Here is a 24,865-nt window from a genome sequence, read left to right on the forward strand (position 1 = left end):
GTTTCCACCCATAGAGTAAGTTACCACTTTTTACCCGTGAATTATTATTGCCAGCAGTCAAAGCATAAAATCTTAGAGTATACTAGCGACCCGCCCCGGCTTCGCACGGGTGCAATGCAGATACTAAATACACTACAGAGAAACTCTGAACGTTGTATATAAAAACATAGCGGCCCGCTCCGGCTTCGCACGGGCTGTGGCACGGGTATAAAATAGATTTATAAAATAGATACCGGGCGGACGGCCGGTACCGCCGCAAACGCTACGTCCCGCAATTTTTAAATCTGTAATATCTTCGAAAATATTCACTTAAATCATACGGTGTAAAGGGCCATATAGATCTATATTAAATGAACAATGTATTCAAGGTATTTAATTGGTTAAGGATTAATGCTGTATTGGTTAAAATCGCATCGAAAATAAGCCATTATTTGTCGTAAAAAGTAAATGACAAAAAAAAGTTATTGTGTGTTATCCATAAGAGATAGACATATACCATCGCGGACTTTTCTGTAGACCTTTTCAATGTGTATAATACTTAGTACATTATTTTGATAAAACTCGTAGGGTTCAGCCTGCGTTTGCAATGTAAGCGGAAAAAATGTAATTTTTTACGACATCACATTAGAAACCTCAAAAATAACAGTACTTCTCCACTATTTAATAGATGTTATTATACATATAAACCTTCCTCTTGAATCACTCTATCTATTAAAAAAAACCGCATCAAAATCCGTTGCGTAGTTTCAAAGATTTAAGCGTACAAAGGGACATAGGGACATAGGGACATAGGGACATAGGGACATAGGGACAGGAAAAGCGACTTTGTTTTATACTATGTAGTGATACTAATACAATAGTCTTAATAATACAATAGTCTTAGATTAAGGATTGGTCTCCGCGCGCGCGCTACGACTAGATACCGCGCCACCTAAAAACAATAGCTCTGTGAGTGCGGCAACTCATTTCTGTAGTGTGTGTTAGGCAATTTGTAAAGACGCTAGTGTGTGTGAAGAATTGGGCTGCCAGCTACATAAATTTTACCTCATAAATGGGAAATCTGGCATCTTGGAAAGAAGTTTCAAAAATATTTTTTTTCATCCTGACCTGGCCGGGAATCGAATCCATGAACATGCGACTCAAATCCACTTGCGACACTACTATACTATAGTCACAAAGGTTGTTTAAAAGTAAAAAAGCGGAAATAAAAAAAAACATATTATATGAGTCAGTTAAACATGGTTAAACAGAAATAAATTATTGTTATTATACTTTTTTATACATGTGTTAGTAATAGTATTAAAAAAAAAAGTTCAAATTATTGCTAAAAGATTTCCTCAACCACGTGTATTTTTTTGGATATGCAGAACGGCAACACTGAATGGCGTCGTATTTTCGTAGCAAAAATTTTCTAACTAAAGGAGAAATTTCGAATAATACGATACTTAGTGATGGTACGTGATCCCAGTGTCTTTCTTATTTTTTGTTGTATTATTTTTAAATAGTTTTATGACACAAATAGGCATTTTACTTCAGATTTTGTTCAAAATCTTTATAAACTATCGGTTCGCCCTCTCCACACAATGCTTGTGACACGACTGGCTTGGGTACGCCGAATTCGGCGTACTATTAGTTGCCGCATATTTCAAGTACGCCGGCGGTATCTAGTCGTAGCGCGCGCGCGGAGACCAATCCTTAATCTAAGACAATAGTATAGAGCGCGTGTATTGCACAAATTGCTTAGTGCGCATCGTAGGCAGATGAGCTATAGATACTTTATCGATGTGTGTGTGACAAATAGGGATGGGTAGGTATCAATTGCGTGTTGAACTATCGATAAGTTGTGTAAATAAATATGTATCTTAAGTAAATTTTATGTTCAATAAGTTATTAAAGGAAAAATATATGAATAAAGTATAAATATGTAATTTTAAATTTGTTTGTTTACCAAATGAATTAAGTTTGTTTATTCCATTTGAATATTTCTTCTATTAATTATAAGTACTTTAAAAAAATATGTTTAATTGGAATATCAGAAAAACGTGAGTACTTTTTAAATAATAAAGTTAATAAAATAAAAGATCGGGTTTAGTGCTATTTCTTTAATAATAAATCAAACAATAATAATAATGTTTTAAAAATGTTAAATAAAAATAAGAAATAATTAATAATTTAAAATGATAATATAATAAATATAATAATTTTATTATTATATTAATAATTTTGATAATAATAATTAATAATTATTGATATTAATAATTTTTTTATTTCATTTTATCCATTCTACTATCAAAATCTTCAAAATCAATTTAGCGGTTCAGAAAATATATCGTAAAATTACATACTTTACATTTACACTATAATACATTCGCATTCCTAATATTAGAAAGTGTATCATACAAAACACACGACAAATTTATTTAAAAATTTATTTACATTTTTAAAAGAGTTTTAATTTTAAAGTTAAATAAATAATTTGTAAAAATATAGTTCTTCTAGTAAACTTTATATCGAGTACAGCGTTGATGGGTCACATCACTACAATAAAATGGCGGCAGTGAGGCGCGCGAGCAAGCCTGCGCGTGTCCGCCTCCCACCTCCCCCTCACCCCCGCGATGCTAGATTTATTTTCATAAAAAATGGTTGCCTGTAAAGTCGGTTTTACGGGCGAAGATTTTACGTGACAACGTCTTTTTCTCGATCATAGTTGAGTGGGAGAGAGACGCAAGGCATTCGGCGGGCCTCTCTCTCGTTCGGTGACTCATCGTAACGTTACCGAGCGTTACACTTTTTCATAAGTGACTCCCAGTCGCAACCTAATTTAGGACGTTGTCACGTCAAAAATGGTTGCCTGTAAAGTCGGTTTTACGGGCGAAGATTTTACGTGACAACGTCTTTTTCTCGATCATAGTTGAGTGGGAGAGAGACGCAAGGCATTCGGCAGGCCTCTCTCTTGTTCGGTGACTCATCGTAACGTTACCGAGCGTTACACTTTTTCATAAGTGACTCCCAGTCGCAACCTAATTTAAGACGTTGTCACGTCAAAATAAGTATAACAATCGACTTACTGATGAAATGTGATAATGGATTTCAATTTTGTGTATTTTGACGTGACAACGTCTTAAATTAGGTTGCGACTGGGAGTCACTTATGAAAAAGTGTAACGCTCGGTAACGTTACGATGAGTCACCGAACGAGAGAGAGGCCTGCCGAACGCCTTGCGTCTCTCTCCCACTCAACTATGATCGAGAAAAAGACGTTGTCACTTGTCACGTAAAATCTTCGCCCGTAAAACCGACTTTACAGGCAACCATTTTTTATAGTATCATTTTTGCAAGAGAGAACTGCATATTTCACCATGTTTATTCGTAAATATGAATAAAATTCCAGAGCAACGCACTTCGTCAGCACTCAACCACGACTACGAGCGCGCGCGGCGGGAACGTCGTGTTGTTCCCACCTGTGCCTACTGTTCCCACTTGGTTGTTCGCACTCTATAAACTATATAGGTAAACCAGAATCTGATGGCAATTAGGGAAATCACAATTTTGAGTGTGCAGCCCTAGGGAAAATGGACTAAACGATCTTGATACTGCTTATTTTTTATTTTGTCCTCAATATCATTACTCACATTACATAAGTGGACAATACTCTACTTAATAATGAGATATCCACTTAATATTATGTAGGTACATACTTACATTACTTACTTATAATATACAATTATACAAATTACTTTTATACAGGTAATACATATTATTATTTACACATACCTATATTTGTATATATTCATTACCAGTATGCCATGTGAAAATATCGATATACCTAATGATAATGTAGATCAAAACTGCTTATAATTTTTTATAAAATAAAATAAAAATAAAATAAAATTATGTTTATTTTCGTAAGTATTAACAGACACACATTATAAAATTGACTTGGACAGCTTGGACTTGACGAATAGCCGTATTGGAAACTCCTGTAATAAGTTTTCATAAAATTATATTCTAATCAACAAACAATATTATAGTTACCTACATATAACATTTATTAATTTATAGTATCAAAACGGGTAATTCCAATTTACCAATAAAATCTTCAAAATTGAAAATTGTGATGTGTTTGACCCTTCTTCATCGAATGTTTTTCTATACACATTATAAACAACACCTCTTGCTTGTGATCGCAGCGGCTTTTTCGACATTTTCAAAGATTTTTCAGACAAAATCCTAAAAATTATTCATCAACTGCAAAAAAGACAAATAATTTGACATCCAATTTGATAGTTGTCAAATAAGTTGCCACATAAAAATCTTTTATTTCTTAAATATAAATATGCCATCAGATTCTGGTAGACCTATATATACTCTAAGCATAAAATAGAATATTATTATCTTATAATAATTTTAAAACAAAATGTAATTATATGCAAAGCTATTTTTTTTACTGCAGTTTTAATTTAAATAACGATTGATTCAATTATTATGAAATCATTATACAGCACGTATGTGTTTGTATTTATGTAATGTGATTTATAGATATAGGAATCTATGAATGTTTACGAGCGTTGAACGGTATATATTATGTTTTATTATTATATTATTATGTAGATTCTAGGTGTTCTATTGTGTATTGTGTTCACAGATTGTGTTGTTGTGTGCGCGCTCCAGAAATCAATAACCAACGTTTGATAATTGAACTATAGACTATAGACTCGATAGCATATCTCTATAAAATAGTCTATAGCTTTTCATGTATTTGTCTTCGTGTCCCTGTGCACTGTTATTTTTTATATACCTACCTGTCGAGTGATATTACTTCGATAGGATATTTGTGTGCTATATACAAAACTTATTGATTTTCATGAATTTTTAATTAGTCACCTAGCTCTCCTCTCTGTAGTTACAATGCATTTAATCACGTATTTGAGTTTAAACGAGTTTTAAGTGTTTGATATTGTGTACTGAGACCAAGGCGCAGATATATTAGGATCTCCAAAATGAACGAGTGCTTCATTGTTTCGTGGTATATCTGAATACCTTCATTTCGTTAACTTATTTGAAAATGAGTGTTTAATTCCGTTCAAAGCAGGTAAGTAATCTTTGGCCCCGGCGTAATCGGCGTATAATTGTAATGTTATTTTATAATTCTTATCCTTTTTTCTTTCTCTTTCGCAGTACAGTGAGATTTCACAGGAAAATGGATCCTCCAATTTATTTACAGTACACTCCTCCAAATGCGCTGCCACAAGAGTCGAAACTCGTCACTTACATGGTATGATTTTTTTAATTTAGCTAATTATTATATTTTGTAGATCTGTCTTTAATGTGATTTTTCTTTTCAGAATCGAAATACATCTACGCCAACGAGAGCATTGAATCAGGCGCTTGGAAAATTAAGTCTTGAACCTTCACCTCCTGTTGTAAGGAAAGTAAGTAGCAGTTTTCTTATTCCATTCTAAACTATATTTTTATTTTCTGTGGTCAATGGAACTTTCTTTAAAATTTGTATATTTCACAGGTTTTTATTGGAGAATTTATGCCTGTGAGTTATTATACTCCTGTAGCCATCCTCCCAGAGTCACCAGCAAGCTCCCCGCCGACCGCACTTTCTTCTATATCGGCTGCATCTCAAGTACATCAGGTGAATAAATGCTCTTCGATTTGGTGCTTAATTTAATTTCATTAGATCAATATATTTATTGCTAAATTTGTAACAGGAAAATGTTGGAGGCACTACCTACTTCTATTCAACGAATGATAGTCTTAACTCATCTGGTGGACTAAATTCATCAACATCAATGGGTTTGTATACAATGTGCACTTGTAGCTTCATAAGCATTAAAATGAGCTGCTAGTTTGATATTCAATTTAAGATTGGCTTTTAAAAATGTTAAATAAAAAACAAAATTCTAACAATAAAATCAATAAGAAGTCATGCCAAATCCCAGAATTCCATTGCAAAAGAATTAATATGGTAAATCATCTGATAAAAAATTGCAATCTTTGGAAACAAACAGTTTTATTAGTTATTGTTTAAATAAATTATATACAAATATTTTTACATATAGTCCATTGAATAAAAAGTTCTAGAGTGCGTGAGTTAGTAACGTAAGATGTTTCTTCGGAAACATGTCAAGAGTCCCTAGGTAATAAACATACTAAAACCCCGGGCCACTAGGAGGAGCCCCGGAGTGGGGGGAGGGGGAAAATGGGTCCATTTTTTAATTTTTCGCTTAAATCTCAAAAACGGTACATGTTAGAGAAAAACTTTCAAGGAAAAGTTGAAAGGCCATAAAATTATCTACAAGTTGTACCTGAATCATTTTTTCCTATATCCTACCGTTTCTGAGTTATACGCAGTAAAACATGATTTTGGCTCAAACAATTTCCACATCAATCGATCAAAAAATATTTCTTTCTTCCAAAAAACTCAAAAGTGCAACTTGTGACCGGTACTGATAGATTGCTCTTAATTAGGTCTATAATTGGTAAAATAAACACATTCCTCCATGGAAGCCTTTAGGAGGAATCGATTGTCAAAATATTATATTATGGTAGTTTGAGTTACTGAACTTGATCTTTTTATTTTTTTCTTCCAAAAAACTCATAAGTGCAACTTGTGACCGGTACAGATAGATTGCTCATAATTGGGTCTATCATTGATAAAAATACCAGATTCCAACACGGAGGCGTTTACGGGGAATTGAATTTTATTAGGGTAGTTACGATACTTGAACTTTTTATTTTTTTTCTCCGAAAAAACTCAAAAGTGCAACTTGTGACCGATACTGATAGATTGCTCTTAATTAGGTCTATAATTGGTAAAATAAACACATTCCTCCATGGAAGCCTTTAGGAGGAATCGATTGTCAAAATACTATATTAGGGTAGTTTGAGTTACTGAACTTGATCTTTTTATTTTTTTCTTCCAAAAAACTCAAAAGTGCAACTTGTGACCGGTACAGATAGATTGCTCATAATTAGGTCTATCATTGATAAAAATACTAGATTCCACCATGGAGGCGTTTACGGGGAATTGAATTTTATTAGGGTAGATACGATACTTGAACTTTTTATTTTTTTTCTTCCAAAAAAACTCAAAAGTGCAACTTGTGACCGGTACCGATAGATTGCTCATAATTAGGTCTATCATTGATAAAAAAACCAGATTCCACCATGGAGGCCTTTAGGAGGTATTGAATTTTATTAGGGTAGTTACGATACATGAACTTTTTAACTAACTACCCTAATAAAATTCAATTCCCCGTAAACGCCTCCATGGTGGAATCTGGTATTTTTATCAATGATAGACCTAATTATGAGCAATCTATCTGTACCGGTCACAAGTTGCACTTTTGAGCTTTTTGGAAGAAAAAAAATAAAAAGTTCATGTATCGTAACTACCCTGATAAAATTCAATTCCCCGTAAACGCCTCCGTGGTGGAATCTGGTATTTTTAGCAATGATAGACCTAATTATGAGCAATCTATCTGTACCGGTCACAAGTTGCACTTTTGAGTTTTTTGGAAGAAAAAAATAAAAAGATCAAGTTCCGTAACTCAAACTGCCCTAATATAATATTTTGACAATCGATTCCTCCTAAAGGCTTCCATGGAGGAATGTGTTTATTTTACCAATTATAGAACTAATTAAGAGCAATCTATCAGTACTGGTCACAAGTTGCACATTTGAGTTTTTTGGAAGAAAGAAATATTTTTTGATCGATTGATGTTGAAATTGTTTGAGCCAAAATCATGTTTTACTGCGTATAACTCAGAAACGGTAGGATATAGGAAAAAATGATTCAGGTACAACTTGTAGATAATTTTATGACCTTTCAATTTTTCCTTGAAAGTTTTTCTCTAACATGTACCGTTTTTGAGATTTAAGCGAAAAATGAAAAAATGGACCCATTTCCCCCCTCCCCCCACTCCGGGGCTCCTCCTAGTGGCCCGGGGTTTTAGTATGTTTATTACCTAGGGACTCTTGACATGTTTCCGAAGAAACATCTTACGTTACTAACTCACGCACTCTAGACCCCCCTTGGAGGGACTCATTCAATGGACTAATACAGAAATTGAATAAATATTACATATTTTTTTTTATTACATTACTAAATCAACATATATAAAGAATCAGTTTGCTATAACAATTCAGTAACTTACCCAATACTCCTGGTAGCATTCAATTTAGGTATTTGAGAAAAATATTTGAACATTCTGATTTATTGCAATTGCATCAACATTAACAATTTTGTATTCATAGGGGGATCAGAATGCATGGGTGTGCCATCAGTTCAATATCCACCACCAATGTATACAACCCCACCTCAGCACATGGGACCCATGTCGTCCAAACAAGCTGGTAAGTACCAATTTTAATATTTATAATTGTTTTTTATGTCTATGGGACTCCAAATAATGACATATTGTTATGACTTTCCAATTCAAACTTTTATAATATTTATGTTGTTCAAAATATCCAAAATTTTATAAATAGTAGCATACAGTCATCATGAATACATTGCCAATGAAGAGGACGCTCAATCTGCAAACATTTCATTTACATTATTTTTTTATTTCACAGCAGCTAATAATTAAAGAACTGTCAGACAAAATCACTTATGGTCACATGTAAGCTATAAAGTCAAAACATTTATCACGGTCACATTCTGCCTTGTGCTTTTTCCACAAAAAGTTATAATAATTATTTCAGATTAACTATTTTTTTGAATTAATGACGTATGAAATATGAATAATATATTTAAAAAAGGGAATATGAATTTGTATTTAATAATACAACAATGTTATGTTATAAATGTTTTATAAAATTTTCGGCTTTAAGGGCCATACTACGCTGAAGATCCCCGCCTTTGGCAATCACAATGTGCGGGGATCGATTCTGGAACATACTACGCTCCTTGGAGCTACTTAACATCTCCAGGTTACAATTGCAAATCATTATTATTCGTGATGTTCTTTTTGTAAATTATGTATAACGTTACTTTCGGTGATGATGGCTATGAGTAAATTGTTATGGCATGAAATGGATTTATTTTTTGCAAACAATTGACTTGACTAGTGATACACCTGACTATTGAAATTTTGTTCTCAGTGCGTTTACTCTCGATTTTATTTATTTTAAATAAAAGCTTCACAAAATAAGTCAAGAAATAACGGTATCACAACTTTTGGCAATATGTTTTTTTTCTGTTCATTAAGGTGATCCCTAGCTAGTCTGCAATAGGAGGAATTGGCATTTTTGTAACATTTATTTTGCATATTTCAAAACCTTACCATTAACCTATAGTACTATTACATTATTTACTTGTAATTTGTTTGCATGGCTGCTATTATTATACATAGTTTGATGTGTAATTGAATGTTGCGTATTAGCGAATGCATTAGCAGATTTAGACTATAGCCAGTAATTTGTAAGATTCTATGTTATATTTATAATGTATTTCTATGAATCTTTAATTTTTAACTAAATGTATTCTGCTGTAAAATTAGATAAATTAATTACATTGGTATAAACAGACTATATTGACCTAACCTCATCTTTTTATCGGTTGGTGGTTGATTGGTGATGGTGGGTCTCAATAAAATGAAAACCTTTATAAGTGTTGGCATTTTGTAGATTTTTAGATTAATATAAAAAAACTGGCCAATTATAAGTTCAGTGTGTTACTTTTTTATTTATTTATTGATATTAATAATCAATCAAACATCAAATAAATACGTTTTGTAAACTAGTTTTATGTACGATACCATATAGCTGATAATGGCAGTACGATATTATAGAATCTACTAAAATATTGTCGGCGTTTGCAGCTGCAGTAACCATTTTTTAATGCGTGAAGTGTTACTTAGCTTTATGATAAATATAAGTAGGTACTTATCAAAATATTTATTTTTTATCATGAAATAAATAAAAATGAATCACTAAAATCTTTGTATGCGCATAACTTCCAAATGACTACACTAAAGGGGATATATATTTATGGATATATATTTATTTTATGTGACTGTTAATGTCAGGGGAAGGTTATTGTGAAAAAAAAATTTCAACCTGAGCGGTGCTGTGGGCGTCCGGCTACATATCATACAAAAATGTTTTTCCGCAATCAAGACAAGCAGGCTGAAAGAAGAAAGATAATTACTTTTTAAAATTGTAAATAGCCAACTACCTACTTATTTATGTATCAAGAAATTAGAGAACGCAACGTTTATCGTATTAAATTTTTGAAATGAAACTGCAATAATTAGTTTTTATTACATATCTACAATAAGACGTTTTAAGTGTTGATATATGGATACTTTTGTCCCAGTCAAGAAACCGAACGAACGAGAGTGATCTTCTTAGCACAATATATGTGTACATTCCATTGAGATAATATTACTACGTATGGAGGAGACACCACGACCAAAATCTGTGCGCCACTTTTTTGCTCTAAGTTTTAAAAATTATTATCTAGTTAGGTACTTACCGATGAAAAGTTATGTTAGTCACTTTTCCGTATTATTTGTGCAATATCGTAACACACACGAAGGCATATTTGATGCGTTTCACTTTAAAACAAATTAAAAACGAGCGTGCAGTTAAGCCATATGGCTTATGTTGAGCGGAACACGCGGAACAGGCGGCGGTGTCGTTTCCATATGTATATCTCAATGGTACATTCTTATACTTTTTTGGTCATATCGTATGTATGACATTATTTGAATTTTGATATCATGCGAAAATTATTTTATTATTAAGATTAGAAATATTGGAGAAAAATTAAATGATTCTTATTACCATCTTTTATGTTATCAAATTGAGCAATCTTCTTGTCCTATATACGAAAAAGATGTGTATTAATACATGTATGTATTTATCTTGTCATGATGTGAAAGTTATATATATGCATACTAGTTTCAATGTCATAGATCGATATCAATAGATTTATATACGAATATTTATGCCGAATTCTTGATGAAACTTTGTCCACCATATTCCATTTGTTTAATATTTTTAGGCTTGGCACCGATGTTTTACATGCCCGATACGATTCGCTCCGAGATGTACCAAAGGAACGAGGATCTCTACATGCAGCCGGATAGCCGTCAATACCCAGGTATACAAACTTGATGCATAACGCATAATGCAAATGAGGTATGTATTTAACATTTTGTAACAGCCCTATGTACTACTGCCACTTAAAATGATCGGGCAGAACTGTCTGAGACGAACAAATACAATACACAAATAATATTACCATGTTTAAAAATTTTTATATTTAATATAACATCCACTTTCCATAGATTTGCCAGAAAATCTGGAGGTTTACTCGGAGCTGATGCCCCTCGAAGGGTTGACACCACACTCGATAGCGACGTCGTTCCGCGCGACTCATCGTCAAAATGGCGATCACTATGCTTTGCGCCGCTTGCATTCTTACGGCACGATGCCGTCCAAGAGATTCGAGTCGTGGAAACAAATCGACCATCCAAACATCATTCGTCTTAACGAATGCTTCACTACTAAAGCGTTTGGTGATCATTGTGAGTATGACCATGATGATTGATAATAATAATTTTGTGTTATTTCAATATAATAAATGTTAAATTCTTAAACAGCTATGATGTTGGTATACGACTACCATCCAGCGGCTGTGACGCTGATGAACAAGTATCTAGCTGGGGCGAACAATGGTAACGCAGCGGAGGCTAACGGGACATACCACGACCCATTCTCGTCGGACCCTGATGCTCCCCGCCCGTATACCCACCAGGTAAGATAAAGTTAAATGAGATACTTATAGGTTTCCAACATTTTTATAGAATTTTACTGTTAAATTATAGGTTTTTACTGTAATAGAGCGGAAAGTGAGAAATTTCGAGTGATTTCCTGGTATGGTCATTTTTTGGCTTTACTGGCACTTTCTGGAAAGTCGTCGCCGCCCATGAGCGTTCGCATTGTCGGGTTATCTATGAACGTTTTGTTGGGCTTAAATTTAGGCTTTTTTCTTAAAGGTGCCCATGACATATTAGTTAGGAAACACTGAGGCAGGTAGCTTTGGCAAAAGGTGTCTCGTGAATCACATCCAAGTGAGTACTTTAGTTTGTGTCGTGGGTACTCTATCATTTGTATTTAACAAATGTTGTGGGCAAAAGGTGTCTCGTGAATCACATCCAAGTGAGTACTTTAGTTTGTGTCGTGGGTACTCTATCATTTGTATTTAACAAATGTTGTGGGCAAAAGGTGTCTCGTGAATTCCAAGTGAGTACTTTAGTTTGTGTCGTGGGTACTCTATCATTTGTATTTAACAAATGTTGTGGGCAAAAGGTGTCTCGTGAATCACATCCAAGTGAGTACTTTAGTTTGTGTCGTGGGTACTCTATCATTTGTATTTAACAAATGTTGTGGGCAAAAGGTGTCTCGTGAATCACATCCAAGTGAGTACTTTAGTTTGTGTCGTGGGTACTCTATCATTTGTATTTAACATATGTTGTGGGCAAAAGGTGTCTCGTGAATCACATCCAAGTGAGTACTTTAGTTTGTGTCGTGGGTACTCTATCATTTGTATTTAACAAATGTTGTGGGCAAAAGGTGTCTCGTGAATCACATCCAAGTGAGTACTTTAGTTTGTGTCGTGGGTACTCTATCATTTGTATTTAACAAATGTTGTGTGCAAATACATGTTTTATGAGTTATTTATAATTGATAATAGAAAAACGCGATGCTCCGTGCGGTGGCGTGCGGTGCGTTGCTGCCGGAGCAGGTGCTCTGGAGCATCCTCGTGCAGCTGACGGCCGGATTGCGGGCCATACACGCGGCAGGCTTGGCTTGCAGGTAATGTATCACTACATAGTATAAAACAAAGTAGCTTTGTCCCTTTGTATTCTTAAATCTTTAAAAGTACGTAACGGATTTTGATGCGGTTTTTGAAGTGAAAACTTCTTTAGCGGCGTTGGGTATAAAATCTTAACACGAATCAGGGCTCAGTGTCAAAATGATTCAATTATAATAATTCTACCTACCTACATTCAATGTAAATACAAATATTTTGTATTAATTGTTATATAAATAGTAAATTGTTTTCACTTGATTCAATGACAAAGTCGTTCATTTAAAAACTATTCAGATGGAAATGTATTATAAAACATGGAATACAACAAAATAATGTCTTCTTTTTAGTCCTGCCTCACTATTACTTTTTTAACATGTTCTACTTTACATTCCAATATTATATTTTACACTACGGAAATGTCAAAACTCAATAGGTTTTTTTAACTTAAAGAATAGTATCGAATTTATCCCATTTTCTAGAACCCTCGACCCGACTAAAGTCGTGATGACTGGATGCCGAATTCGCATCGCGTGGTGCGGCGTGGCTGATGCGTTGCATGCCAACGAGATTGATATAAATCAAGTACGTAAAATACTATTATTGACAAGTTGTTTTAATTTACTACATTATAAGATATAGATTTTTACCCTTGGGTTTGACTAGCCAATGTAATGGTCACCATGTTTATCACTTTTTTATCAATTATTGGTATGAAAAATAGATCATGATCTATTATCAGACCTACCATCTTAATATACAGTGTGTCCGGATATGACATACCGATATTTGAAGGGGCTATTCTCCAGGTATTTTTATCGACAATTCAACCCCTCTATAGTCCCCTACCTCACCCCCCTCAAAATGGTTTTCGAATTTTTTAAAGTATGTTTCATCACTCTTATCAATTAAATTTGTTTAGTGGTCCCTAGAATAACTTGTTATTGTTCAAATAAAACCAAATTTAGTATTTTGTGACACTCACTTTCGAAGTTATTACAATTTTCATAAATTCACTATCCGAATTGATAGGTTTGCCATTTTGAGGGGGGTGAGGTAGGGGACTGTAGAGGGGTTGAATTGTCGATAAAAATACCTGGAGAATAGCCCCTTCAAATATCGGTATGTCATGTCCGGACACACTGTATATAAATCTCGTGTCACAATGTTTGTCCTCAATGGACTCCTAAACCACTTAACCGATTATAATAAAATTCGCACACCATGTGCAGTTCAATCCAACTTGAGAGATAGGATAGGTTTTATCCCGGAAATCCCACGGGAAAGGGAACTATGCGGGGTTTTCTCTGAAAACGCGGGCGAAGCCGCGGGCGGAAAGCTAGTTAAAATGTAAAATTTCATTAAAATTGGCATACCGACTCCTGGGATTGTGGCAACTAACGCAGTGACCCGAATTTATATAGGTATACATAAGATTATCCACTGTACCAAGGAGGATAAATGTAATATTAAATTGTTATCTAGTCAGTGAAATATAGGTTTTTTAAAGTGAAACTTTTATTACATCGTCTCAAACTTTTTGGTCTGTGTAGCGCATGTCGCGTGACGGTCGAACCGTACGATAATTATCGTACAAATACGATAGTTTCACTTTTACCGTGGTTTCATAAAACCACACAACATTTTTTTTTTATACATTTATATATTTTTTTTATCATCTGCGATCAGTCAATTGACTATGAGCAGATAATTTAGATAATAAAGAAGTGTAATATAGGTAAATATATGTTTTCCCAGGCTCAGCAAGACGACCTGACCGCCCTAGGCCGACTGGCACTGTCGCTGGCTTGCCGCACGATACACTGCGACAATCTCGCTGCGTCCATGGACCTCGTCACTCGATCGTACTCGCCGGACCTCAAGAATCTGATCTTGTATGTATATTTATTTATTTATTTATTTACTCTTCAATAAAACTATACAAAGAAAATTATTGCTAATATGTGTTACGTGGTAGGGATAATAAAAAGATGGCGCGTAACGAAAAAATGTTACACTAAATTTTTTTCCATCCCCGATAAAGAAGTTTCACTTCAAAAATTTTTTTTTTGCTAAGCGAAATATTAATAAGTATGTAGTAAATAATAATAGCGAAATATTGTGAAGATTAAATGTGTTATTATTGTGTAAAATGTAAGTGATGTGTATAAACTGGAAATTGTATTGATTTGTAAAATGGTTTAATACTTATGGTGATGACTACATTTTATTAATAAAGATAATCTTGATTTTTTTTTACTGATAATAAATAAGTTATTATCAGTTAAAAAAATACATTAACTAATAGAGTAAAAAGCTATGGATATAGGTATCACATGTCCTTTTAGTATCAATGTTAGGCGAATGTGTATTTATAAACTAATTTACATTTCTTGACGCAATGCTGCTTGCTGCTATTATTGAATTATATATTTAATGATTTTCTTTGCAATTTAATATGGCGAATATTTTATGCGCTTGGAAAAAGTGTGATGGCCAAAAATATTAGTACCTACATACATGTTATAAAATAAAGTCGTCTCCGGCGTCTGTATGTCTGTTTGTCCGCGACAAACACAAAAACTGCTCCACCGATTTTCATTATGTTTTCATGAATTTATAAGCGTGGTTCTTGATGAAGATTTTGCTTTTGGTATATAACTTGTGAAGTTATATACCACAAAGACACAAGGCCCAAAAATTAGCTCAATTGTATTTAAACATCAAGTTAACTGATGCGAAGTAATTTCTATATGTACTAGCTGTGCCCCGCAGTTTTACCCGCATTGCTCCGCTCCTGTTGATCTTAGCGTGTTGATACATAGCCAATAAATAGCGTTCCTCGATAAATGGGCTGTCTAACATCGAAAATTTTTTTCAAATTAGACCAGTGAACTACTGGTCTAATTTGAAATACTGAGATTAGCGCGTTCAAACAAACAAACGCTTCTGCTTTATGAGAGTATTGATTTATTTGTGTTTATTTGCAATGCATTATATTTTATGTTATTATTGGTTTTAAAGTGTATCAATCAACTGAAATGCGAATTTTATTTGCTTACATTTATTTGACTTTTTACAAAAAATATGCGTCATATAAAATATTTGTTTTCTATTGATGATATTATTTGCTATGCTTTGCTTTGAAATAGAGATACTCAACCTAAATGGTCAAAGGTCTTTACCTAAGGAAGTTTTTAATGAAATTTTGAGTTTCTATTAAATGTGACAAGTGTATACACCTGGTTCCTATCTTTTAATAAAGAGAGCTTGAATTATAACAATACTTTAAGTACGAAAGAAAATGTCTGTCTTAAAGACTATAATGTAATAAATAACATACTATTGTTTTTTAGAAATCAACCTGTAAAGTGATGAAATTTCACATGACAGTTTTAGCGCATTGTGGCACTAGTACATAGTAAAAATATAAATAATATATCTTCATTGGCTCAAAAATATATTACTGAATAAATACAATATCTGTGCCTACATACATACTGCTTGATACATACAGACTACATACAGACTGCTATTCTACTTGTATGATATAAATTGCAGTGCAATTTACATATTTGTATACACAGCGAATTATTTTGATATTGTGAATCCATACTAATATTATAAATGCGAAAGTAACTCTGTCTGTCTGTCTGTTACTCAATCACACCTTAACTACTGAACCAATTTGCATGAAATTTGGTATAGAGATATTTTGATACCCGAGAAAGGACATAGGATAGGTTTTATCCCGGAAATCCCACGGGAACGAGTACTATGCAGATTTTTCTTTGGCTGCGCGGGCGATGCCGCGGGTGGAAAGCTAGTGTATAATATTTATGGTATTTAATTTTGATGTTCGAATATTCGTGTATATTATGAGTAATTTTATTTTTCGTTAGTTACTTGCTGTCGGGCCAGCGACGCTCCGTCACAGATCTCATGCCGATGATTGGAGCCAGATTCTATACGCAGGTATGTTTATATATATTTAATACTACTAATATCTATCATAAAATTAACTAGTTTATATTATAACATTGAGTATTAAGTAAGTAACATATAGCGCAGGGCCGGGAAGAACTTATAGACGGCTCAATACCCTCTTGAACCGCCAGTTATCTATGTAGTGAAGTACAACACTGAAGTTCAAAACAAAAAAGAAAAAATGTTTTTTTTTTTCGATTATTATTTACTAGCTGCGCTCCGCGGTTGCACCCGCGTGGCTCCTCTCCTGTTGGTCTTAGCGTGATGATATATAGCCTATAAACCTTCCTCGGTAAATGGGTTATCCAACACCGAAATAATTTTTCAAATCGGACCAGTAGTTCCTGAGATTAGCGAGTTCAAACAAACAAACAAACTCTTCAGCTTTTTAATATTAGTATAGATGTACTATCATAAAATTAACTAGTTTATATTATAACATTGAGTATTATTTTATCATCATATTATGTTATAAGAGATTGCAATAGACTACAGTCTGGATAAGCATGATTTTTATCCTGGTTCCACGCGAATGAAGCCGTGTGCTCTAGCTAGTTCTGTTTCTAAAACAGAAGGTAATCCTATACTACTAGTCCCTTTTTATCGGCGTTGAGGAAATTTTCGAAGATACTATGTCTTTTGAGGGAAAAACAAAGCATGTGGGATTCTTAGACGTGGCAATTAATCGCGCAAGTACAACCACGCGTTGGATACTTGGTGAATCTCTAGAGAAACATTAGAAATTTATTGATATTTAATGGTCATACACAAAACATCTGTTCATCGTTTTCTGATAGTGCAGAAACACATTCAGCAAGTAGAGGAGCAGAAGGTATAAAAATACCGGTTGAATTGAGCACCTCCTTTTTTTGAAGTCGGTTAAATAGTAAATATCCTACTACTATTATAAAGGCGAAAGTTTGTATGGATGTATGGATGTTTGTTACTCTTTCACGTAAAAACTACTGAACCGATTACAATGAAATTTAGCACACATATAGAGGGTAACTTAGATTAACACATAGGATAGGTTTTATCCCGGATATCCCACGGGAACGGGAACTATGCGGGTTTTTCTTCAAACGCGGGTGAAGCCGCGGGCGGAAAGCTAGTTATTTATATTTTATATATCAGGTGGAAGCGTTAGAGCGACGTGCAGATGTATTCGAGAATCAACTCGCTCGGGAATTGGACAATGGCCGCCTGCTGCGTATTCTGCTCAAATTGTCCTTCATCAATGAGCGCCCTGAGTAAGTGTGCTTTTATTTAACATTAAATAAAATGACATATTTAGTTATTTGTATACCTTTTAATTGGCGCATCTTATTATTAATTAATTTCAAATGTTGCTGTAGAGTACCTTATTATAAATAAATATGTACTTAAAAACGAAAAGGGGGAAAACAATGATTATTGTCAATTGCGATTTCATTAATTTATAAAAGTGTAATGAAAACTCACTACTGAATTGTTTATCGGTTAAGAATTTGGTTGTACCTAATTGCTGTTTAAAAAATTATTCACAACATAGTATAAAACACAGTCGCTTTCCGTTCTGTTATAGGGTTTTTTTAATAGATAGAGGAAGGTTTAAGTATATAATAATTAATGTCTATAGTTTTGAGTATTGTGCTTATATAAATTGAGTGGCATACATTACACAGTGTAATTGAAGGTATGAATAAATAAATATTTTTATTGTTTATTATTATTATTTATAATAAATTAATATTAATTATTTTTAATCTACTATATAAAAATAAGTCGGGTTTTCCTTCCTGACGTTATAACTCCAGAACGCACCAACCGATTTCCACGGTTTTGCATTCGTTGGAAAGGTCTCGGGCTCCGTGAGGTTTATGGCAAAGAAAAGGTGTCTTTGGTGGCGAAACGGAGTTCGCCGGGTTTGCTAGTTTAATATAAAAGGAGGATGGCCACATATGACCTGAATGCGAACATTAATCATCGGTGTATCAAAAAATAGTAATTTATGCGTGCTTTTACTAACGGGGTCTAACTTATTTTTTTCGGGCCGGGAAAATGTTATGTATTATTAATAAATAAACTCAAATTCATAACATTGTTTGAACGCATCCAAACGTCTTTCATTTTTACCTGTGTCATGCGTTTCGTTTTCACAGCGCAGCGGGAGTTAATTAGCGATTACGTTTAAAAAAATACTAGAATAATAATATATATTTCTTTGTTTTATTTCACCTATCATATTTAATAGCAAAAACAGTAAGAAAGATACAATTTATAGATTTAAAAAATATTTTTGGCCATAAATACATTTAATAATATACCTAAAATATGTAAAACGGAACGTATTTTTTACCGGCATAATAGGCACAAGTCACAAAGGTTAGATGACACATGACATGACTGACGCGTAGCTGAAAAACATGATTTTGTTTATTATTTGTGTTGTATTGGCTTATATATCAATCAAATAAATAACATAGGCTACGTCGTCCACCCTTAGAATTTAGTTATGGCTGTAGGTATAACTCTAAACCATATTCATTATATACGTAGCCATAACCTCAAAAATGGCAAATTATGTAAAAATTCTAAGCTCCACCACTTTCAAATAATATATTTGCAATGTGGGATTGCTAAGGGTGGTTAGGCGAACCATTTAAGCCCTATATTAATCATGGTCGCGACATTTCATAGTCAGGTCTTGGTATGTATGGGCAGTGGCCGATGTCCTTTGCACATTAATAATTATCTGTAATTTAACAGATTGAACATGGACACGAAATGGTCGGAAACGGGCGACAGGTACCTTCTGAAGCTGTTCCGCGACTATCTGTTCCACTCGGTGACGCAAGATGGCCGCCCGTGGCTCGACCAAGCGCACGTGTCGCACTGCCTCAACCAGCTGGATGGCGGCAGTAATAATAGGGTAACGAAATCTATACTAATATTATAAAGCTGAAGAGTTTGTTTGTTTGAACGCGCTAATCTCAGGAACTACTGGTCCAATTTGAAAGTTGTTAGATACCCCATTTATCGAGGAAGGCTATAGGCACTGTATCATCACGCTAAGACCAACACTGCGGGTAAAACCGTAGGGCACAGCTAGTATTATATAAATGATAATAGCGTACTCTCGTATTTATCGTCGATCTGAAACTCAAATGGACAGTGGTCGTAATAATAGGGTAAAGATATACAGGGTGTAATCGTTGTGTGCACAGACTAAAAAAACGTTAAACTGATAAAGAAAGTTCTGTACCAAATAAGGAAAATGACTATAATATATTTTTAATAAAGAAATAACAAATTTTAATACATACTTCTAATTTTTAGTTAGTTCGATTCTCGGTCGAAGCAAGTGAATTTTCGAAAATCTTTGAATGCAGTTCTATTTCTTTTTAAAAATAAAGAAATGTTTTCTTTCAACAAAATTAGCTGTATTGAGTATTTCAAGTGCTTTCCATCCCCATCGATAAATTCCACACTGTATATTAGTCGACATTGCGTAATAGCTCTAAGATTTGGTTTTATATATTCTTTTGTATGGTTAAATAAAGGGTAGTATTTAAACGAGTGACTGTAAATTAAAGTTTTAATATAATAAAATACAAAATGAGCAGCTTCATAATATTTGAGCGACCTAATAATTGTTTGAGTGACAAAATTACGCCTTGTATTATATTCATTATTTGGCATATGATTTATATGTATTTATTTATACTGAGTGGCATTTTATCTTAATTGAGGCATTTCGAATACATAGAAAAATCACTTTGAAAAATACTATAATGGACAGAGTAGGTACTATCAGTTCAATTTGTTTTTGAAAGTTTTATCAAATAACTATTTGAACAATTTATTCTGGTGTTTTTAGTCGCTCTAGATGAGCGTAATTTAGACGCTCACTTAGTAATCTATTCGCTCAACTAGTAATTTAGTCGCTCATATAGTAATGTAATCACACAGTTAGAATTCTGATATATCAAATGGATTAATCACAATCCTCCTTTAGTACACTCAATCTGTATTTTATTATCAACTAATATTCGTTGCTTGTTTAGTTTATTTGTCGATTACTCAAATTCATACCGCTCAAGTTATTAAATCAGTATCTCATAATCAGTCGCTCTCTTTATTTTCAGTCGCTCGTTTTATTATTCCCCTTAAATAAATAATCATTACGTCCACAGGTGCAGCTAATGACGCGCGACGAGCAAAGCGTGCTCTTGGTGACGTTCGCTGAACTAAAGCACTGCCTCGAGCAAGCATTCGACGAGCTCACACAAGCGGCTACCCCCAACCCCTAGCCCTACGACCCGTGCTACGTGTGCCAGCAGATCAGTGGCATGCACTGCGGGTACTAGGCTGGACAATACACGTAGCCCTACACCGACTTCAAAAAAAATGTATGCGTGTACTAGAGTACACACGTAAGAAGTGAAACTTCTTTATGACCTTAAAAATGTCACGAGTACGGCGTAACGCAAAAATGTCACGCGTACGGCGTAACGCAAAAATGTCACGCGTACGGCGTAACGCAATAATGTTACACTAAATTTTTGTCCAACCCCGATAAGGAAGTTTCACTTCAAGAAGAAGTCAATTTGGTGGATTTTTTATCTATACTCCCCGATTTTGCCAACTGCCCTACGCCTACCCGTGCTACGTGTGCCAGCAGATCAGTGGCATGCACTGCGGGTACTAGGCTGGACAATACACGTAGCCCTACACCGACTTCAAAAAAAGAAGTCAATTTGATGGATTTTTTTATGCGTGTCTCCCGATCTTGTATGGCCTAGACCAAATTCGAAAATTCTTGTTTTGTTAAGAGTATTACCTCCCAATTGGTCCCATGATCATCAGGCCAGGATCTGATCAGGGAATCCTGGAAAAATCCAAGGAACCCTTTGTTTATTTGAAAGTTGCTACCACATAAATTTGGTCTAGTTCTGACAACTTGAAGGCGGTTTTTAGATTGGCAAGTAGTCGCAGCCTTCCCACTCTTTATGTATGTATGACAGCTATTGTTCTTACAAACAATAAGAAATTATAAAAAATGACAGCTATTTAGAACGCCGGTCACATTTTGTGAATCTGTGATACTGCACTAATAGAAAATAATGAATTTATATATTATGTATTATTTTGTTAGACTTATAACTTTCTATTTAAATTTTGAAGGAGAATTTATGTATTGAAGTCCTTACATTGGAAAATGTAATTGTAATTTTGTAAAAACAAATCAATTTATGTGAAGAATAAGTTTGCAGGCAAGTTCCCTTTTTAGCTGGCATTTTAATCCACAATAATACTCACTGCTAAGTGTAAGATCCAAATTCATTGATACAAATCAAATCTTAATGTTTCTGATATGTTCTTGATAAATTTGGATCTTAGGATTCTAGAACAGTCATTATTGTTATTCTCAACCTAGTTAATACTTAAAAAGAACTAAATAATGAAATGACCGAATCCACACGTGTATTGGACAGCCTACGCTACATATTAAAATTATATTATATATTTTTATATAAGCACAAAATTCCGCCATTTTGCATTCCCTTGAAGGATTGCGCGGTTCTGAATTGTTTTTTTTCTGTAAAACTCTTAAGACTTTATATGTGCTGTCGTTTGGCACGATATGTTCTTTTAGTTTTTTTTTTCTTACAAATCTGTTAATATATTTTTTATGTGCAATTTAAGGCACAGCGTTTTTCTTTATTTAAATTATTGATATATCCACAATGGATTAACTATTTATTTAAATGATAAAAAAATACACACACCTTGCGTAGGGTTGTTCATTGAACAAAATTAAGATATAGACATCACTATAGAACACAACTGAAGTAACTCGATCTCATTTAGGATATGCAGACGAAAATATATGGTTTGTGTATGAAATAACACTAAAGATTTCTGTGTGTGTCAACAGCCGCCTGAACAAATGCCACAAACATTCCATTCCCATATTAAAACACAGTGTTGAATACATTTGTGTATTCGTATGAAATAGTGTTTAAATGTTAAAGTACGTAGAGTTTCATATTTCCTATATGTGTTGTGGTTTACATTTATTGAACAATTTATATTATGTGTCCTATATGATAACCATAGAACTAAGTGCAGCCAACGAGAAGCGATACTTGGGTGAGCTCATAAGTCTGTTCTGTTTGGTCACCGTGGTATTATCCTGGTATGAATAAAGGCTTATTGCTAGGTGATTTATGCATTTGAATATTCCAGGCAGGGACAATTTAACAACAAGGTTACTATTTCCTGCTTATGAGCTCTTACCATTTAATTGTGGAGAAGTGGTTACTGAAGATTTGATGAAGGCAATAACAGTTGTGAAAAGAAAGATTTGGCGCTTCGAAAACAAAATAATTTGCACTAATAAATTTGACACTGGTACTGGGAAAAGATGATATTATTTTTTGAATCTTTTTTTTTGTAATAAAAATTGAAATGAGCTATCGTTAATTATGGATTTTTTTTATATTTATTCGCCAACAGGCTTCAGTGTAAAGTTATTTGAATTCAAAGCGATTGTAAAGAAGGAAACGATAAAGGTGTTGTAATGAGATGTGATTGATTATTATATGGAATGAAGTTTAAGTTCGCTTTTCGTTGGACGATTGATTTGAAAATTTATTCATGTACTCTATATTTATACGTAATTAAAAACTCGGTGTTATCAGTACTTAGTAATATTTAGATCTGAAATAATCAACTTACACATTTATCTATATTATTCGATACTTATATATTGGAAATATTAATTAAGGCTACCATTAAACTATTTATTTCATTTATTGAATAATTATGAATATGTGTTGTAATAAGTATTACCAAAACTCAAAATAGTAATCGTATTTTGATGATTTCTACATTTAACAGACATTATCATAAGATTTAATATCATGAAATGTAGGTTCATGTAATATGAAGTGTATGTGAACTTCTATTTACTCGTACGTATTATTATATAGAATTTATATTTGTGGATTCAACTGTTTGGAGAAAAATATCAAAAAATCATACCATAGCTGTAGAATACATTTTTAAATGTATTAATAGGAAATTAAGTACATACTTTAGGTACATTTTACAATTCAAATCATGTCTCATTATATTGTCTTTACTTTTCTAATCGTAATGTAGTGTTTAAAAAGTATTTATTAAAAATAAATTCGATTTTACCATAACTTTACAATATAATAATGAAATATTATAAATTGTAAATGTACTCAGTAACATACATAAACTACTACTGTATGTTTATTGTATACACATTTTTGGTAACAAAATTGTACTTTATTTAAATGACTGATTTTTAGTTTAATCAAATTCCGATCTATGTATATCTACTTTACAGCTAAACCGTTCTCGGCAGAAATATTTTAAGATGTCTAATTATAAGTGTATATTTCTTTTTTCTAATAAATAAAGATTGAAATCACAATCGCGCCTTTTATTTTTATGAACTTGAATTCAGCAATATAATAAGTAAATAATTGAGGAGAGTTCTCTCTGTGGAAGCCCCTTCTCCTATCCTTCATCCTATCGCTGTAATAAAAATATAGTACCTAGTATAAGTGACTGTAAATTAAAGTTCTAGGTCACAAAAATAATTAATTGGGGTTTTAGAATTACTAAGTAAGCGACTGACTGCGAGCCATGAAAAATCGAAACAACGACTAGCAAATATTAATTTGAGTTACGTAAAATACAAAATGAGCAGCTTCATTATATTGTGTTTCGAACAGAAAAATCACTGAATATAATCGGCAGAGTTATGTAGGTGCCTGAATAAACTATAAATTTTAGATAAATATTTCTACGTGATAAGATGTAAGATAACTTCTAAGTGATAAGACCGCTAAATAAGATGTACTCTTTCTTTTTTCAAGTATGTATTTGTATATTAGTGTGCATGGTATTGCATAAATGAATAAATTTCACACTATAATAAAGTGGGACTAGATTTAATTGTACATGTATTCTCAGGTATACTTAATAGGAATAACACGATGCTATTTATATTTTTAATACTAAT

The 24,865-nt window shown here is 33.4% G+C and overlaps 1 protein-coding gene across 1 annotated transcript; it reads left to right on the top strand.

Moving 5' to 3' along the window:
- Positions 1–4,740: 4,740 nt before the first annotated feature.
- PAN3 (Poly(A) specific ribonuclease subunit PAN3) lies at positions 4,741–21,205 on the top strand. Its single transcript, XM_089709972.1, has 16 exons — positions 4,741–5,091; positions 5,178–5,274; positions 5,345–5,431; positions 5,521–5,643; positions 5,720–5,804; positions 8,268–8,366; positions 11,023–11,121; positions 11,309–11,548; positions 11,624–11,778; positions 12,718–12,839; positions 13,317–13,419; positions 14,593–14,729; positions 16,737–16,809; positions 17,956–18,071; positions 19,570–19,732; positions 20,997–21,205. Exons 2-16 carry the CDS (start codon positions 5,200–5,202, stop codon positions 21,111–21,113), a joined length of 1,794 nt encoding a protein of 597 aa, XP_089566098.1. The 5' UTR covers positions 4,741–5,091; positions 5,178–5,199; the 3' UTR covers positions 21,114–21,205.
- The last annotated feature ends 3,660 nt before the right edge of the window (positions 21,206–24,865 follow it).

This window comes from Colias philodice, chromosome 1 (assembly GCF_061535455.1).
Source record: "Colias philodice isolate Cphi_HAF_F1 chromosome 1, ilColPhil1 Martin Lab GWU primary, whole genome shotgun sequence".
NCBI classification, from domain to species: Eukaryota; Metazoa; Arthropoda; class Insecta; order Lepidoptera; family Pieridae; genus Colias; species Colias philodice.